At 38.9% G+C, this 20,301-nt stretch overlaps 1 protein-coding gene across 2 annotated transcripts; it reads right to left on the reverse strand.

The window, feature by feature from the left end:
* Positions 1–3,868: 3,868 nt before the first annotated feature.
* Positions 3,869–13,832, reverse strand: LOC307126234 (trypsin-2-like). 2 transcript variants are annotated; one of them, XM_079816666.1, is made up of 6 exons: positions 13,708–13,832; positions 10,903–10,923; positions 10,635–10,797; positions 10,287–10,552; positions 10,042–10,181; positions 3,869–5,466 (listed from the first exon to the last, which is right to left on the reverse strand). In XM_079816666.1, the coding sequence occupies exons 1-6, from the start codon at positions 13,802–13,804 to the stop codon at positions 5,179–5,181; spliced, it is 975 nt and encodes a 324-aa protein (XP_079672792.1). In that variant the 5' UTR covers positions 13,805–13,832; the 3' UTR covers positions 3,869–5,178. The 2 variants fall into 2 exon arrangements, with proteins under 2 accessions (XP_079672792.1, XP_079672793.1); XM_079816667.1 differs by having other exon boundaries at positions 3,989–5,466; positions 10,728–10,797.
* Positions 13,833–20,301: the final 6,469 nt, after the last annotated feature.

Below are 20,301 nucleotides of genomic sequence, written 5' to 3' on the forward strand. Positions count from 1 at the left end.
AAGCAGCTCTATGCACTTTTTTTAAGATAGATTATGTGGGATTTTCTTCCTTAATGGCCGTCGTCAATAGCAACGCATAATGCATAAATAATAATAATTTGTCGTAAATATAATCTCTAATATTATCTCTGTAAATATATTCTCAAGAAATATTCTCATCAGTGTTCAGCAATGATGCATTTAAATCAGCATATTTTGTGTTAAAGCCCAAACAGTATCGTAGTGAAATAATGCATATCCATATTTCCATATGATTTGACATTTATTTTATTAAATATCAAAATGTGTGCATCATACCTGACACCTAAATTATCACTTTACAGTCAGTTTTATGACTGTCATTCTCTTCAAATGCTATTGAAGTCTGAAACGTGTATAACGTTACCAATGTTGTGTGTAACTTTAGAGACGGTCCCTAAATTCGCCAGCGTTATGCCAGTCATATCAGATGCGCTGTGGTTCTGCTGTGTGTTTTAAAACTATTTTCGCTGCTGAAATAGAACAAAAACAGTCCAACACAGTATGTTGAGTGAATCTCCTGCGTACATCACACGTTTATCTCTGCTTTGAGTGCAGATTTCAGCGAGTGAGCGCGGCGCGCGCTCTAAACGCCTCTGATTATGAGACTTTGCATTCATAAACTCAATATAAACACGTGTGAGTGGTTATAATGCGCAACGCGATTATAACAGACGGCTTTTGAGAAGACTAAGTTCAACAGCCAGAGTGACTAGTGTGCAGCCGAAATAACGTTATACCCGCAAATGGCGGTTGTTAACCTGAATATTATCCCTTAAATGTCACCCTAGTCTTGTCTGCATTTGTTCGTTCGCTTCACGTTATTATTTGCCAGACGTAGTTTTGGTATTGAGGTCAAAGTCCACTTGCCTTGCGTTCGTAGTTTTGAAGTGTTCCCCTATTACAGCGACTTTCTTCTGGCATGTTCTGCAGACAAGGTGACCATCTTAGAGTTTCCCTCAGGACTTTTGTAAAAGCCAAAATATGACCACACCTCAGATTTGGTCCTTTTAGAGGCTGAACAATCTCCAGGCGCTGTCACTGCCTTCTGCCATTTCTTCTCATTCAAAAACAGCGGTGCGCGCAACAGACTGAAGGCCTGTTCACACCGGGACGATTTTCGCACGCGTTTATCGCCGACGTTTAACGCCTCGGGACTAAACAATGGGCGCCAATGTGAGTGTTCACACCGACGCGCAAAACGCCAGGCGTAAAAGCGTCATTTTTTAAAAAACGCCTCGGGTTCGTTTTTTTATTTTGGCGCGGCGCGTAAAAAACTGTCCGACCAATGAGATCGGCGCTTTTGTTCACGTGCCTGGAGCTGCTGAAGTGACAGTAAAACACGACTTGGTGGCGCTCGAGCACAAAACGGTCTTGCCGAGCACACATTGATACGACGAAGAAGTAGTAAGTAGACAAAGAAGAAGATGAACTGCTAATGCTGCTTGCCAGTTAGCAAAAAGTGTGTGAATGGTTTTGTCCATATACATAATATGTATATGGTTTTGGCAAGCACATAAATACTGTCTCTCTTCTCCTTCTGTGTGACAAGCGAGTGTCAGAAGCTTAAAGTGCCGCAGCACCATCTTGTGTACCGGGAGCGCATCGACTGAATGTGCACGTTCACTCGGCGCAGCGCCAGTGAAAATCGCTTGGGTGTGAACACTCAAGACGCGCCGAAAAACGGCACGAAAAACGCTGGCGATAAGCGCGCGCGATATTCGTCCCGGTGTGTACAGGCCTTGACGCTGACCGGACAAGATTTACTGCAAGTTTTCACAATCGTGATAATCACACGCGGTTTTAATGATAATTAAATTTTATACGATATTACTAACCGTCACTAAATTTTATCGTGGTTTATCGTGAAACCGGTAATCGTTTCATCCCTAGTGTACTTTAATAAGCAGTAAAATAATTGTAGGCAATCATGTTAAAAGATATACAGATGAAATGTGTAAATGTTAGATTGTATACAGTTGCTGGTTTGCGGTGCAATACTCCATTATTCACTGCAAGGCAGGGCCCCAAAATTATCCTGCTTAGGGCCCCCAGATTTACAGAGCCGGCCCTGAGTATATACAGAATAAAGAAAAGCAAAGGAAAATGGCAAGATTTACAGTTAACCACAACCTATTGACAGTCTTCAGAGAATCAAAATCACCTTTTTATAAAAGGGGGCAAAAATATTGGTGAGCACTATTACTTTGGTAATTCATTAATCAGAATTTCTTGTGAGTTAGTAGTTACTAGAGTGTTAACAATACGTCACTCATTTGTTCCTGTATAGTTATTCATTAATGTCAGAACAGTATTCTAAAGTTTTACCTTTTACCTGGCATGCCCAGGACAACATTATAGCCGAGATACTTTCACAAATCGGTATACAAGCATTTGAAGTTATCCTAGCATAGTCAAAGAACCATAACTAGGCTAATATAACATAGGGACATACATATAACACAGAGATGCATCATATACTTTTTTGGGACAGTTTGGTAATGGGTTAAATGAAGCTAATGTCTTTTCCAGTGTGTATTGTGTGTTTGAAGCGTCTTTTGCGCCACATGGTCTTTTTGGTGCCTGGTGATGGGCACCAAGCACTGAAGTTGATGGGCCCCAACACAGGTCTCCTTCCTGGAATGGTATTAAAGCTTGAGGAGAAGGTTAAGGTTAAAGGGGCTATATGCGTTTTTCTGAAATTTAAACTCGCGACTGACACCTGTGGCCAAAAAACAGAACTGCTCTTATTTTCTGCTCGCTCTCGCAGCGGTGGTGACGTCACATCCGCAGACAGCGCGGGAAAAAATGACCCGCCAGAAAATAGGAAAAATAGGATACAGGCTTATAGGTGCACCCACTGTGAGCGGACAAGGTGTCAGTATGCTCATCAGGAGATGTTTGAGTCATAAATGGTAAAATAAAAAGGCTATTGTTACGTTTATTTTGGGGAAAAAGTTGCATATAGCCCCTTTAAAGTTCTGGTTAATGTTATCAGTGCTAGAAAAATGTGATAACATCCTTCAATACATTTAAAGGTCCCGTTTTTCGTGTTTTTTTGAAGCTTTGATTGTGTTTACAGTGTGCAATATAACATGTGTTCATGTTTCGCGTGTAAAAAAACACAGTATTTTTCACACAATTTACTTATCTGCATACTGCTGTTTTCACTGTCCTCAAAACGGCTTGAAAGATTTCCCTGTTCTATGAAGTCCCTCCTTCAGAAATACGTAACGAGTTCTGATTGTGCCAGCGGTTCCCGTGTTGTGATTCGACAGCAGCTTAGGGCACGCAGAGCGCACGTTACCGGAAAGGTCACGCCTCTCACCATAACGGGGATGCATGCGCTCAATGATCTCTAAGTACAGCGTCCCTGGGAAAGCCAAACAAAGGTGACTTGACTCCGGGATGAAAATAACAGCGTCTCGACGACATGGCAACAAACAAACTATACGAACGCAACCGAACGCAACACTTCCTATTCTCCACGCGGGAGCAACAAGACCACGCCCCCTTTTTCGCGCGTTCTTGTGGGCGGAGGTTAGTCGACATACTGCTCTACTGACGTAATTAAAGCAGGAAATACCAGGATGTAGTCCTAACCAGCCGTTCGCTGTAGGCTTTGAAAGGGAACTTCTGTTAAATAAAATATCTCGCTTGGCATTGAACTTTGAGCTTTATAATTTTACAGGTATTATAAATGCTCTAACAGCAACATTACACACTAACTAAAGTTTGAAAAATGGGATCACGAAGAACAGGACCTTTAAATTCTACACTTTCTGGAGAAAGTTACTGTGGAAAAGGGGAAGATTTTATGATGCCTACAGCATAATCAAGCATCTTCATTGCATTCAGATTTATTTCTGTAATTTAAAGTGGTGCTTGTTACCCTCTTTTTTCACATTGTTGCAGGGTAAGTACAATAAATATACATGCACAGTTTGATATAATTGACTCTGAAACCTTTCATTTAAAAAATAATAGGGGCTCTTTAATATAAATCAAACCAGGGACACACAGGAGATAACAGGAACAATAATCAGTGAAACACAACCTAGTTAACATTGACGACACAGAACAAAGAACAGATAGAACACAGTGTTTAAATTCACAGAGGCAAACGAGGAAACTAAATGAACAACTAAATTAACTTTGTGACTAACAAACACACACTAGGAAACTAGTTCAACATACAAATGGCAGGAAACAGGAACAGAACAGAACCAAATCAAAACAATTAACTAACAGAACTAAACATAACCCTTAAGTGGCTGCAGTGCATTTGAAATACAACAAGTCAATAAAAATCCCGTAGTCGCTCAAAATAACAGTTCTAACCCAAAGTGAGGACAATAATCAGCTATGCATTATAGTTGCAAGCATCATTTATAGCTCACATTTAGGCCAAATATAAATTCCACCCTCATTATGCAAACATTCTGAGGGCAAAAGCTTGCTGAACTTTAGTGTGCAATATTTTAATGAAAAAACGCAATAATAAGAGTAGCTTTCCAAGAATAGTACTTTTTTTTTTTTAAAAAGATAAAGAATAAATGACAATATAATCAGACTGTCCTCCAAAAAAAACCCTGACACTATATGTCGTTTTTCCAAGCACCTTATTACAACCTTTATTTACGTTTTTAAAATCATGCCCAATGTGTGGACTTTTTATCACCATTTGTCATATTTTATTAACAACTACACCCACCCCACCGCTAAACCTACCCAGTGATTTATAGTGTATATACACTTTATGAGCACGTGTTCCCTGGGATCAAAACCACGATTGCATGATCACATGATGTTGTATTTTGCCATGTTCTATTAATTGAGCTACGCAATACCCGAAATAAAAACGCAAATAAAAAGAAACAAAGCATTAAAATGAAAGTATCCTGTTGTCGATAGGGGCACACCTTTAGTAAAAGCTCCTATGGGTCGCATTCATGAATTAAAATGAAAGTGTCCAGTTGTCGATAGGGGCGCAACTTTAGTAAAGCTCCTATAGGTCATATTTCAGGGATGTGACAAATGACCTATATAGGCGTATTGGTTGGAGGACATGTTGATATAATAATTGACCTACTTTTTTCACATATTTATGAAAACCTGTACAGCACTTGTCCTCATAATCAAAGAACCCTGAACTGTCATTCAAACAATCTCAACGAAGAAAGGTGAGCATATTAAAGGAATAAAGGAGAATGTAAGCGAAATGGAGAATAAAAAGAGGTTGAGTGAACTTCTAAATCCATTGGAGTTGAATTCGACAAATCCAGGTGGGTTGCTGCCCATGTAAGAGTTGATCCAGTCCTGGTACCGAGAAACTCTGGCGTACACACCGGGATAGTTGGGCTCAGCACATCCTATACCAAAACTCACAATGCCGGACTGAATCCACAGGGAGCCGTTCCTACTGACCATTGGACCTCCAGAGTCTCCCTGCATTGATGAACAAATATACAGTGAACAACTATTAAGAACTGATTATTATTAGGCTTATTTGAGATAAGCAAAATCTACTAGATCTACTAATTCCCTTGTTTTATTTAAATCATGGCCACATTGTATTATATATACAGTATATATATATATTTTATTTTCTCCAAAAGGAAATGTATTTTTAACGAAAGCTGTTAACTGTTAAAGACAGACCTACTGTAAGCAGACCTGTCATTATCAGAGGCTTTTAATCGTAGTCTTTGTTAAAGTCATAATTTTACATTATTTCAACTTATTTTTTTAAATAATACTTTTATTTTTGTATTATACTTACATTTATTCCAGTGATATTTTACTTATATTTTATTTATAATATGCAACTAATATTTATTATATTATACTTAATTTTAATTCTTAATAAAGAAAATACTTCAGGCATACATTTAAATTGACACCTGCCATGGTGTTTCTTATTTGTCGTCTCTGATTTAGATGTGTGTCCCATAGATTGTAGGGTGTGTCCTCAGCTGATGCGCTGTACAGTTTAAAGGTAAAGGGTTTCATTTATACGACATTAGTGCCACCTAGCGGAATTACAAAAATACAGCATATTTTGCAAACACACCTTCTGTGTTTTACGGGTGCTTATGAAGGCATCAACAGGTAAATATAGACTAGCTACTTTCCATAAATGGTCAAATATATTAGGAAACTTTTAGCTGTGTTGCTATGCGTCATGAGAGTAAGCAACTGAGCAGCTAACACTCTGTCTAGAGCGAACACGATTATTATCACTCCATCATGTTGTGTTCTAGCAGTTTTCACCCCAAATTCTTGTACATTTGATCATTTTGACCCAGTCTCTCTTCCAGCTCTGGAGGATATTATTAGACACACTAAACTATCATATCCTCCCCTAGATCCTGTCCCTCCTCATTTTTATTTATTTATATTTTTTTGTTATTTTGGGTCCTGGTATTCTATCTATTGTAAACAGCTCCCTGAGAAATGCAGTGGTGCCTCCCTGTCTTAAAGGGTTAGTTCACCCAAAAATGAAAATTCTGTCATTAATTACTCACCCTCACGTCGTTCGAGACCCGTAAGACCTCCGTTCATATTCGGAACACAAATGAAGATATTTTTGTTGAAAGCTGATGGCTGAGAAAGGCCTCCATTGGCATTCAGTACACTTATACTCCCAAGACGGATAAAAGGCACTCAAAACATCGTTACAAAGTCCATCTCACCACAGTGACTCTACAATAATCTTACGATGCGACGACAATAGTTTTTGTGCGCAAAAAAAAATCAAAATAACACCTTTATCCAGCTTGTTATTGCCTTCCGCGTGTGCCTCCACGACGCATGCGCGAGACGTAGCGCCGGGGCTCGGGATTCCATGAAATGCACACTTTAACCCCATTTTGAGCACTACGCCGAGACCTAAAGCACGATCAATGTAGAATCCAACAGCTGAGATACGCGCGTCTTCCTCTGATTGTAAACAAATCACTTCTGGGTCATCTGTCCGAACGCCGGATCTGCGTCATATTCTCGCGCATGCGTCGTGGAGGCACACACGGAAGGCAGTAACAAGTTGGAAAAAGGTGTTATTTTGATTTTTTTTGCGCACAAAAACTATTGTCGTCGCATCGTAAGATTATTGTAGAGCCACTGTGGTGAGATGGACTTTGTAACGATGTTTTGAGTGCCTTTTATCCGTCTTGGGAGTATAAGTGTACTGAATGCCAATGGAGGCCTTTCTCAGCCATCAGCTTTCAACAAAAATATCTTCATTTGTGTTCCGAATATGAACGGAGGTCTTACGGGTCTCGAACGACGTGAGGGTGAGTAATTAATGACAGAATTTTCATTTTTGGGTGAACTAACCCTTTAAGCAAGCAGTGGTCTCACCTTTACTCAAAAAATCTGGTTGTAACTCTACAGAGCTGAATAATTATCGCCCAATTTCCAAATTACCATGCCTCACAAAAGTATTGGAAAAAGCCGTGTTTTCTCAAATTACTCCTTTTTTAATTGAAAATTATATTTTAGATAACTTCCAATCTGGTTTTAGAGCTGGCCACAGTACAGAGACTGCGTTGGTTAAGGTAGTAAATGATCTACTAATGTCAGTCGATGCTGGGTTGGGGGTTGCTTTAATTATGTCAGTCAGTCAGTCAACTTTATTTGTATAGCGCTTTTAACAATGCAGATTGTTTCAAAGCAGCTTTACAGTGTTAAACAGGAAAATAATGCAGCATAATTTTATTCAGCCGTCATTCTGGAGAAAACGGTTATGTCATAATTTTTTTTCAATTATCATACAGTGACAGGGTGGGCTTTAGATCAGTAATTAGATCAGTAATTTAGTTTATATGGTTAATTTAGTTTAATAATTAGATTTATTTGGATATTGTCACAGGGTGTTTTGGTGACGGTTCATGTTCATTGTTCATGTGTTTAGTTTATCGTGTTCTTGGTTATGTTTTAGTGTGTCATGTTCACAGTCTTGTCATGCACTTCCTGGTTTTGTCATGTTTCATTGTCATGTGATTCCCATGCCCTCATGTGTTGTGTCATGTCATTGGTTCATTGTCTCATCACTGTTCACAGGTGTCACTTGTCTTGTCATTAGTCTGTGTGTATTTAGCCCTCATGTTTGCCATGTGTCCTTGTCTGTAATTGTCGTTGTAACCCGTTGTAAGTCCTGTCCTGTCCTGTCCTGTCCTGTCCTGTCCTGTCCTGTCCTGTCCTGTCCTGTCCTGTCCTGTCCTGTCCTGTCCTGTCCTGTCCTGTCCTGGTTTCATGTTTTGATTAAAATAAAGAACTGCACTTGGGTCTTCAACTTGCCTCCAGTGGATAAATACAGATATTTAGTTGAAAAATTTAGTGTCCCCAACTGAGAAAGCCAAGCTGGATCTCAGTGCTGCCTTCGACACGTTAGATCATTTGATTCTTTTGAAACGTTTGGAGAATGAAGTAGGTATTTAGGGGACTGCTTTAAAATGGTTTAAGTCATATTTTCATGAAATAATTTTGTTGGTGAATTTTGCAAATAACTCCTCTTCGCCAGCATTTTTAAAATATGGTCTTCCTCAGGGTTCTATTTTGGGGCCCATCTTATTTTCTTTGTACATGAGCCCTCTTGGCTCAATTTGCCGTCGTCATGACATCTCTTATCACATGTATGCCGACGACACTCAATTAAACTCACCTTTTAAAGTTGGAAATTTGAATTCACTAAAGCCTTTAGTACTTTGCCTGGAAGAAGTCAAAATCTGGTTATCGCAAAATTTTCTTCAGTTAAAAGGAAAAAAAATCTGCGATAATTATCTTTGGTCCATCGCATCTTAAGGAAGCTATGTCTAGTGCTATTGCCCCGTTAGATATACCTGTAAAAAAACTGTTAGGAATCTGGGTGTTATCATTGACTCTTCTCTCCGCTTTGACAACCAGATTAAGTCTGTAGTAAAGAGTAGTTTTTATCAACTTAGACTGATCTCTAGGCTGGAACCTTTTCTTAATACTAAAGACCTACAGGTCATAGTACATGCATTTATCACCTCAAGACTGGACTATTGCAACTCTCTGTATGTTGGGATAAGTAAACACAATCTATCTCGTCTGCAATTAGTGCAGAATGCGGCAGCTAGATTTTTAACAGGGACAAAAATTAGAGAACACATAACTCCAGTATTATCTACTCTTCACTGGCTTCCAGTCCAGTATAGAATTGATTTTAAAATTCTATTGATGGTCTTTAAAGCTTTTCACAACATCGCCCCAAGTTATATTAACAACCTCTTAAAGGACCATACTCCAGTCAGGTCTTTGAGATCAGGTAAACTTTTACTGGCAGTTCCCCGCTCCTCAAAAAAAACTAGGGGCAATAGAGCTTTCATGGTCATCGCCCCAAAACTGTGGAACAGCCTACCATTGCAGATTCGGAAGGCTTCAACTTTAGAAGGTTTCAAGTCTCAGTTAAAACGTATCTTTTTAATTTAACGTTTGTTGAGAATAGACCATGTTTAGAGATAGTTTCTTGATACATTTATTCTATTATATTTCATTTGATCTTTATTTGTCTCGCCTTATGTATTCTATTTTATTCTTTATTTGTTTTAAATTCATTTGTATTAATTGGTTTGATATATATTGCGTATGTCTCTCTGATATTGTGAAGCACTTTGGGCAATTGGAATTGCAGTAAAATGTGCTATATAAATGAATAAAGTTGAAGTTATAAACCCATCCAACATGCAGGTGCATTTTTGACACAACGTGTCACCCAGCATACCCTGGTAAAAAAAATATTGCAAGGTTGTCTCACAGAATTGGACTGTTTTAAAAATATTCCTGTGAATGGACCAGTTTTGGGTATGGGAGTGGCAAATTTTGAGTTTAAAAATTTGGGATAGGGTCATTGGGTTAGATTTAATTGCCCATTAGGCTAGTGTTTTACTCCGTGATTGATAGTGGTAACATAAAGTGTGCAGGTGATTAAAAAACTAAAAATTATTGTTTTGTAAATTGTAAATTAAAAAAGGTTCAAATGAATGACTGATGTCCTACCTGACATGAATCTTTTCCTCCCTCATTTAACAGTCCAGCACAGATCATATTGCTTGTGATGCCCCCTCCATAAGCATAATCACAGTCACTGTGGTTCACAATTGGTATCATCACCTCCTGGAGTACATCAGGAGTCTGGCCTGTGACATAGATCAGAGGATCATTTTTTGTGGCTTTTAATGGCCATTTACTGTAAATTCTTGAGCTTTACAGTATTGTTGTTTTGCAAGCAAATATTCACTCACCTCCAGCTTGTAGTGTTCCCCAGCCAGTCACCCAGCTCTCTGTACCTGCACTGAATACACTACTAGCAGCCGCCAGACAGACTGGCTTAATATAGTCAGAGAAAGTCACAGAAGAAGAGAGCTGGACCAGTGCTATGTCATTGTCATGACTAGGACCGTCATAGTAAGGGTGGTTGAAGACTTGACTGGCTGTCCTGAATTCCTCATAAGGATTTGAGCCTGATTGGCTTTGGCGTCCCAGGTAGATCTCAATGGTACCCTTGGAGCTGTGCATAAGGAACATTTTAATTCACCTGTCATTAGTTTATAATACTGTCTTGAGTTGTATTTAAGCTTTAAACTTCATACTCTTGGAAGCAGTGAGCTGCAGACAAGACCCAGTCTTTATTGATTAGACTCCCGCCACAGAAATGAAATTTGACGCTTTGAATGCTGACTTGCCATGGCCAAGATCCTGCTGTTGCACCCTCCCCTCCAACAATCTTGTTGTTGAGGGGGGCGTGACCACATACTGGCGAGAGGAAAGAAAACGTGGGAATTCCCCCTTAAAATTATATACCACACACAAGATATGTAGAACAATAGTTGTATGGTCATTAAGAGTATGACAACGTACCATCTAACTGGCTGAGAGAACCTGGAAAACAGACCGAACAATTAGATGAATACGTACAGAGCTGATAAACTGGTTTGTGTAGCCTGTAACCTTACTCTGTAACCTATTACATAAGTGTTGGCCCATACTGTTGGCATGAATCAAGATAATACTTTCATGTGAATTATAGGGTTTAGGGATTATAGCCAGGTTGTCGTCAGGTTACGGTGTGGCTTTACAATACACATGGCACAAGAGACTCAAGGAAACAATCTTTAATAATAAAATTCGGTGCTTGACCCCTAATAATAATAAGAAAATGAACGGATACAGTGCTTGGCCCTTAACTACACTTTACAGTTGTTAAATGATTTAATTGTCTTGTCATGAAAATAGTAATTTAACCTGTCAGTCTTCTGAGCTAAATTAGGCCTGTTTCACATCGTGTGAAGTAGCAGTGTAACTGTGACACTGACATCTCTATAAAGAAAATACAATGATTTCTTGGTTGCTACATTGAGTATTTGTTTTAATGATCGGCATAAATTATAAAATGGTTGGCCATTAAGAGCTACAACTTGATTCAATCAAATTTATGGAATGAAATTGATATCCAAATGATAAATAATTTACTAATGAGGTTTTAACTTTTTTTTTTTTTCCAAACAGTGTGAGTAGTTTGAAAGTATTTTATGCTGATCCATAAAAGCCTATATTGTAGAAGATTGTGTTGAATTGTGGTGTATTTTCACTGTGTACGGCAAAATAGCCTCAGTGAAGCTACTACACTTCAACAATGTAAAAAAAAAATTTTTTTTCGAAGTTGTAAATAAAACAAATATTATTGGAGTAGGTTTTACAAATGTTTTTTCTTTCAGTAATTTTTTGTAATTAAATAACTCCGTTCCTGCTATGTACAGTATCACTATGCTTGTGTGAATGGTGTCCATACTGTACTCCTTTTAGTCAAGTCAAGTCAACTTTATTTATATAGCGCTTTTAACAATGTAGATTGTTTCAAAGCAGCTTTACAGTGTTAAACAGGAAAATAATGCAGCATAATTTTATTCAGCTGTATAGCCATTCTGGAAAAAACGCTGATGTCATCAGTTCATTTAAATTACCATACAGTGACAGTGTGGGCTTTAGATCAATTATTAGATCAGTAATTTAGTTTAAATGGTTAATTTAGTTTATTAATTAGATTTATTTCGATGTTTAGTTGAAAAATTTTAATGTAAGTACACCCTACACTATTGTCACAGAATGGCTGGCTGTACAAAGCGCACAACGAAGTACATCACACAAACAGTCTCAAAACTCAGGAACTCAGGTTTTTTTGAAAGAGACCGGACACAGAACTGAACACAACAGGGAGTATACTGTATACACACAACCAATTAAGGGAACTAATGAACAACAGGTAAAACTGAATCACTGTTTTCAACTAAAAAGTTTTCAACTTTTTGCCGTTCATTTACACGACAACAACGTTTTGGGGGCCTGAAAACGGGTTTCAAAATGAAAAAGTTCGGGAGTAACACGTTCAAATGATCTATCCAATCATCGTGACATTCCAACCAGCAGTCAGCAATCAGTAATCAACATGTCTACCCAATCAGCAAGTGGAAGCCTATATATGGGATTTCAAAAACGTATCTGCAATCTTGGCAGACACTGTCACTTTGAACTGACATAAAAAAGCACAATTCATTCTTCAGAATAACAGTTTATATCAATATTTAGTGACATTAAGTGACATTGCTAACTGCTGGCCTGGCATGCATAATACTACTGAGTTTTTAGTCGTTTTCATGGATTGGTGTGAACTGGGATCATTTTAAAACTTTTCCGTTTTCAGTACGTTGTTGTCGTGTAAATGTACCCTTAAAAACTAGGTCAATTGGACAAGAACATAAACAAACACAAAGAACCAAAAAATCCTGACAACTATACACTTGCTGCTTACATGTGCTGGAGTGAAACAGGTCTTACAGCCACATTCAGGATTTTTTTATTTACACTAGTGATGTACTTGAACACTATTATGCTTTAATAGTATCATATTTCATAGATTTGACATATACCATTCAGCAATCATACACTCTTAAAATAAAAAGGTTCTTTATTGGCATTTATCATTTAATGTTCATGGAAACTTTCCATTGCAAAAAAGGTTCTTTATGATGGAAAAGGTTATTTAGATTATTAAAAAGTTCTTCATGTTAAGAAAATGTAAAATAAATTGTTATTTTAAAAACTGTTCACTAAAAGGTTTTTGGGGAACCAAAAATGGTTCTTCTAAGGTATCACAGCAAAAAACCCTTTTAAACCTTTATTTATGAAATATTTTATTATTAAAATAGTGTTACAAGATCAAATAATTACTATTTTTATACTTATAATAGTAAAATAAAAGTATAATAGTTGAATGTTTGGACACTAATAATTCGTTATCACGGTTTTCCATATTTTAGAACAATCCTTTGTCTAGATTTCAGTTCTTACTCTGAACATTTACTCAATAAACTTCATGATGTGCACCCTGAGATACTGTTTAAACAGTACTGAATGAGTTAATATGCATTAAACATCCATTAAAAAAATCTTACATTTACCAAGTCTAATTTCTAATTTCACGTATTTAAACATAAACCTTTAAATCAAAGATATTTACGATCACTTGTTTGCAGTAATAGCCATTTCAGGTATCAGTGTGTTACAAAGGTCCTTAGAAACAGTAATCACTGGCATTTGAATTGCCATTATTAAACAATTTAAACATTATTAAAATCTACACTTAATTTTATAGATTTTAAGATTTACCTTCTATGTTGAGAAGTATGGTTCCAAAAAAACTCAAAGCTGTGTTAAACTTCATACTTATGCTTTGGTCCGTGTCCTGACTGCTGCTTCTGCTCATGTGTCTCTGACACGTTCTTTTTTATTCTGGCAGTATTTACAGTACACACCCCAGTCACCCTCACAGGTAATTTTAGGATTGCTTATTCAGTGCCTTTCAGTTCAAGGTCAATTCACTACACATTACAACATTTCAAGTGCAAAAACAGCATACCGAATAAGCATGATGGTTGGTTGCAGGTAAACAGACGAAGAAGATGAATAAAATTCCAACACCCAAGTTTAATAATGACATTCCACAAAACAGGTTGGAGCAACACACACTGAACATAGATGTGACTGGATAACAAACAGAGGAAAAGGAGGAACTTAAGTACTGACACAATTAAGGGCCAGATTTATTAACAGCTTGTGCCAGCACAAATCCTCTTTTGGCGTTAAAAAACTAGTTATTTTGCGGTTGAAGTTATTGCATATGCATTTGTAGGAGTTTTCCTTGCAGACGCAAAATTTATGGGAGGAGAGTATCAATTTACTCGTATTTGCGTCATTATTTACAGCCAAAAAAAGCAAGTCTTATGCTGCGTTCCAGGCAGGTTTTTCATGCAAAGTCACGCCAAACTGCCTGAGCGCAAGGAATTGTGGTAGCTAGATGTAAACAAAGCATGGCGGGCCGTACGGGGCTTATGCTCATTTATAATCATTTCTATTGCCAAAAGGGAAACGGAGGAGAAAAAATGGCGCATAAGGCAAGAGAAGCTGCTTGCGGATAAATAACGTTAGATAAATAACCGTTTACGACTTTCATAAACAGCGTATCCGCAGGGGCTGCCATTGTTGTTTTACGGGCTATGTGACGTTAGAGCGTGTAACTGGGAATACATCGATCTAGTATGAGTTCATGGATGGGAAGTCACGGGTTTGACTCCCGTTCCAGTGCATTTTCACGGGTAGAGGGTTGTAAAATCACGGGATACGGGTTGCCTGGAACACGTCATTAAACCAGACGCTAACTGGTAAATTGTGCTGGTCATTATGGATTTAATCCAGTTGTGTATGTGTTCCTTCAGTTGCATGTCATCAGTAGATCACGCACAGAACTTTCCACTCCCATCAGCACTTTTTTGGAATTGCGCTCTTACACTAATTTGCCCTGTTTAGTAAATCTGGACCTGTACGCAATTTGTCAATACATAAATGTTTCAGAGACATATTCATTATTGTCTGTTTGTACAAGAATACTTTTCAACATAAGCCTACACTATCAATGAAGTGGGATCAACGTTATTTTTCCAGTTTTTATATTGATAAATATGAATATATAACATTGCGACTACATTGAAAAGAGGTTTTACTGTTATAAAATACAGATTTGTGAGCATTATTGGAGCTTTAGATTTTAGAATAAACACCAAACGCACATGATCGCTGTCATTCCACAAAAATTTAGAGAGAATTCTTTTTTTTTATATATATAAAGACATCAGTAGCCGTATTGATATTGGTGAGACTGATCTTCATTCATTGTGCCTAGCATGTAAAAGCATGTCATTAAACAAATAATTAAAATATGAAGATGAACTTTGATTTCACTCAGTTCATAGTGCATGGAGATCGGAGGCTGCATACTTGTTTTATATATGTATAACGTTGACTGAATGTGGATCAGTGTGCCTCTAGCTGATGTTCAGTGTACAGATCACAAATCATCACACAAATTGATCTATATGTATTTATTAGGTTAATAGCTGTTTTGTGTCATTGTCCTGGGTAATTCCATTATTAAAATTATAAGTGGATGGTGCGGTACTCAACTAACCAAACTAACTTGAACTATTTACAATACACATCCCTAGGCGAGAAGTTCCGCAAGATGCTAAAACTACCGCCTCAAGCCAAGGCGCCTGACGCAACTAAGGCCAGCCAGTCCCGCAAGACGCCAAGGCTGGAGGGATGGAGTGGCCACCCGTGTCAGCCTGTCAGACGCAAGGCTGCCCCTCTTCTCCATGACCTTACAAGGGGACATGAAACACAATTTGAAATGGTACAAATCAGACAAACATATTTCATTAGGTATAAAAATACATCTTGTCGTATATGCAGTGGATGAGAATTGACAGAATATGAGAGTTGCAGCAGCTATTGAATGGTCGTCTATCTTCATTTCTTGGGTACTTACCTATGCCTGTCAACCTTGCCAGGGAATAGGCTGGCAACCACAGATCTCCAGATTCCTCTGTCTTTGGCCATTCTTTCCAGCTGATTCTAGGTGTAGCCCATCTGGGTCATGTTGGCCTCTGGGTCACATCGCCAGGTGTTTCTTGGACGGCATCTACTCCGCTTTCCTTGGAGATTCCAACGCCTGCCTGTTGATGTTGGTTTACGAAGAGAGTGTCCTATCCAGCCCCATCTTCTTTTCCCGATTTCTTCCTCAGCAGGGAGTTGGTGAGACCTTTCCCAAAGGTTGGTGTTGCTGATGGTGTCGGACCATCGGATCCGGAGAATTCTTCCGAGACAGCTGTTGATGAAGGTTTGGACATTCCTGATGGTCATCTTGGTCGTCTAGACCCATTGAGGCTCTGGTTTCAGCTGAAATGAAATAAACCTGGTTGTCCATCCATGGTGGTCACATACCCCCTACCATGCACTCCTCACTGCAGGTGTCCGCAGGAACCAGTTTCCGCTGTTCCTGGTCACCCTACATAAATAAATAAAAAATCATGAATCTAGATTTATCCTTACAATAAAAGCCAAAGCATGACGTTTAACTGTCTAAAGAACTATAAGTCAGTCAGATAAGTGTCGTCTCATTGGCCACCTGTTGACTTTAACCAGGGATGCTGTTCAATGTCTTGAAGGCTAGGGTGGTCTTCCGCCTCTGCACTAAGACACCATCTAATCAAGTTGCGGCACTCTGTTACATAGAACACACTTGTCTCAGTTAGACAGAATAACACCTGATTTGGCATGATTTTTCTCTCCACTTTGTGGTCTCTTGCCTAGAGACAGGTGTCTAGTAAAGAGCAGTCTGGTCTTAAAGGTGACTTTTCCAGTTCTGAATGGGTAACAACCGCACAGGATGTTGTACAGAGTCATCCCCACTGACCAAACAGTAGTTGATCCTGCATGATACTGCCTGTAATGATACCACTCAGGAGGGGCGTAAGTGCCTGAGAGACCCAAGAAGAGGAACAGAAAATAACTTGTGTGAAATGTCTTTCTTTCACACTTTCAAGTCCCTGTTTTGGTAATCCATGTATGTCCAAAATCATCCGCGGAGCATCGCGGAAGTGAGATTCTTCCTTCGCACTGTGGCATTACCAACCTGCAAACTCGGTGTAGGCAGAGTCCTTCAGGAGGTCTCCGCAGCCAAAGTCCAGCAGTTTGATGTTGAGCGTTGCCGTGCAGATGAGCAGGTTGTCCGGCTTAAAGTCCTGGTGCAGGACTCCACGGCTCTCGCAGTGTTTGAGAGCGCTGAGCAACTGCACCAGCACCTTCTTCGCCAGGCTCTCGACCAAACGGACGTTCTTTGCACAGAAAGTGGAAAGATCTTGGCAAGGATCTTGCCATTCTAATATCAAGATATATTGAGTGGGACGGTCAAACCACTTCACGAGCTGGATGATGCTGGAACAGGTCAGAGCTGTATTGACCCGCTGCATCAGTGCGACCTCCAGAGGCACCGGACCCTGGCCATCCTGCAGTAGAAGAAGAATTCAGAAAAAAAAAACATGCTCCAATATCTCTATTGGTATACGACTGAATGCTGATGTATGCGTGTATGCAGACAGACCAATAAGATGATAACTTACAACTTCAAGGTCCACGATATCCTCATCTTTAGTGGCATATTTGATCGCAACCTACAAAGAGATACATGTCACTACATGGATGATAATAATAGGATCATTTATTTCAGATGCTCAGCTGAAAGCTTACTGGCAATCGATCGGTGGGTCCCGGCATACACAGATCCGAAACCGCTTTGTCCCAGCAAACCCCCCTTTTTGTATGCCTTCTGCGGCCGTCCTGCAACATGTAAGATATCACAACAAAATGTCAATGACTAATAAAATATGTTAGAATGCTTCTTTAACCATATAAAGCCTACTGTGTCATATTTGATACACACGTTTCTAAGGCCTCTTAAATGATCAACATGATTCAAACTTTGCTGAAAAATCTGTTGTACACAATATATATGCATTCTGTCGTCGACTTTTTTAGCAAGTAAAAGAGCAGTTACAGAGTAATTAAAAAAATACTAGCCTTCAGGCCCCGGTACACATCTTTTGCTGTGAAACCTGTACTAATTTTTATCAAGCAATTTCGGAATTAACTCTTCTGGACGCATATTAAGCACAAGCCTGACCTTTGCAACTGCGTTTTGCAAGCCTGTCATAAGAGGTGGAGGGATGTGCTTCCTCTTGCGTCTTCTTCCTCGGAGCCAGGCCTGTGACAAAATTACATCTGTTTGTACAAACAATAATAGCATAACATACTAACACTAGAGCGATAATAAAGAAATAAAACATTTGAACACTCACCCTGTCCTGTCTCTATGCTGTGGGCCATCAAAACGAATATCCAAACTTTAAACTTAAAAATAAAACTCTCCTTGAACAAAATCAATATCTTATAAACTCAAATAAAAATCCTCAAAGAAATAGAGAAATTGGTCAACACAAATTAAAATGAATAAATGAGCAACAAATAATACAACGAAACTCTCCAAACTCCTTGAAAAAGCAAATCTCAATGGAAAAATCGCACTCAGTCTCTGCACAGAAAAGTCTATAGATGTCGCCAAAGTATCGCCGTCAACCCAACAATCTTCTTGTTGTGTGTCCTGTTGTTTCAGGACAGAAACTTTGCAAAGCTTTGCATTGTTGCTCCATAACTGCCATATTAACTGATATAATGGACCGTTTTCTCAGACTGTGATGACGCCACATTTATCAACATCGAAAATCTATTAAAGTTTTTCATATTTAATTTTTTTTATTTTTTATTAAAACGCTATTATATTAACTTGGCTTTAAAAATGTATTGCTTAAAAAAACGTTGTTTTTTTAATTAATTTTTTTTATCAGTGAGTGAGTATTTTATGAGTGTATTTAATATCATCCCATGTTTTTTATTTGAAAAACTTGGGGGATTAAATGTTTTGTTGCAATGTCCTTATATAACTGGTAAACTTCCTATTGTGTTGGCCAATTATCACAAACAAGCGTTACTGTACTGTTCACTTTTATACAAACACATTTGAAAAAAATGAATAAATAAAACTGGGTCTGCAAGCTGTCAAAAATAGAATCCATAAAGTAGGCTATGTGAAAGACTCGAAAATACAAATGCAAGTGTGCAACAGTTTTTCAATAATGGAAGAATTAGCAAAAGTATGGTATTTGGGGTAAAAGGCAGCCCTGCTGTTGGGGCAAAAGGCACCATGGGCACCATATTTAACAGGATAGTAAATAGCTCGCTGACTTTTCCATTTGTTGACATGTCATTTATTAAGTTGGGTGTCCACCTTAGAGATAATCACCATATTTATAATGAAACCATCATTAAAAAAAGGATATTAATCACATATAATGATATGATCATTTATTTGTACTGCTGTAAATCTATATTAAATTATTATGGGATCTCCTTCAATGCTTTCAGAATCTTTACTTTTTAAAATTATTTTGTTACTATATTTTTAAAATATATTTCTATATGAACATATTTTAATGACAGCATATTTATTGAACAAAAATGAATTATTTAATTTATCATTTATAAACGTCTCGGTTACGTATGTAACCCTCGTTCCCTGAAGGAGGGAACGGAGACGTACGTCGGAACTGACCGACGAATTGGGATCTGATCTCAGAGACCAATCTACTTCGAGTGTATTAAAAACGAGCCAATGGAGATTGGCATGCGATCCACGCATTCCACGCACCGCCCCGCAGCGCGGGTATAAATAAGGAAGTGGAATGCTTGATCATTGCTTTTTTCTGCTGAGGAGCCGAACTAGTGACTCGGCCCCCTAGCGGAAGCACAGCACCTGGCGACGGGACGTACGTCTCCGTTCCCTCCTTCAGGGAACGAGGGTTACATACGTAACCGAGACGTTCCCTTTCAGTCGGTCACGTTCGACGTACGTCGGAACTGACCGACGAATTGGGATCCCTACCAAAACTCCAGGGCGCTGGCCCTTCCAGCGTCCTGCTTGAGCGCACTGGACCGTCTTAGATGGTACGGAAGTCAGGGCTCCAAGCAGGGAGGTCAGTCACTGCTGTTTCTGCAAGACCCACTCAGTGTGACTATTGGATAACGTTGGGAAAGCGTGCCCGTCTCGGGAGATGGTACGCTGCGGAGCCACGTCCTTCGTAGAAGGCTAGGTGGCAGAATACACATAAGGACTAACCTGGCAGGGTAGTGCAACATATGGCAGTCTCTGGGGTGGTTCCAGCCTGGTCCCAGGGGGGAAAGAACACGCCCAGAGACGACAGAGCGGGCTCTGTCAAGGGAAAGACACGAGGCTAGCCGAGTAGGGTAGCTGGT

Source organism: Gobio gobio (assembly GCF_949357685.1).
Source record: "Gobio gobio genome assembly, chromosome: 5".
Lineage (NCBI taxonomy): Eukaryota > Metazoa > Chordata > Actinopteri > Cypriniformes > Gobionidae > Gobio > Gobio gobio.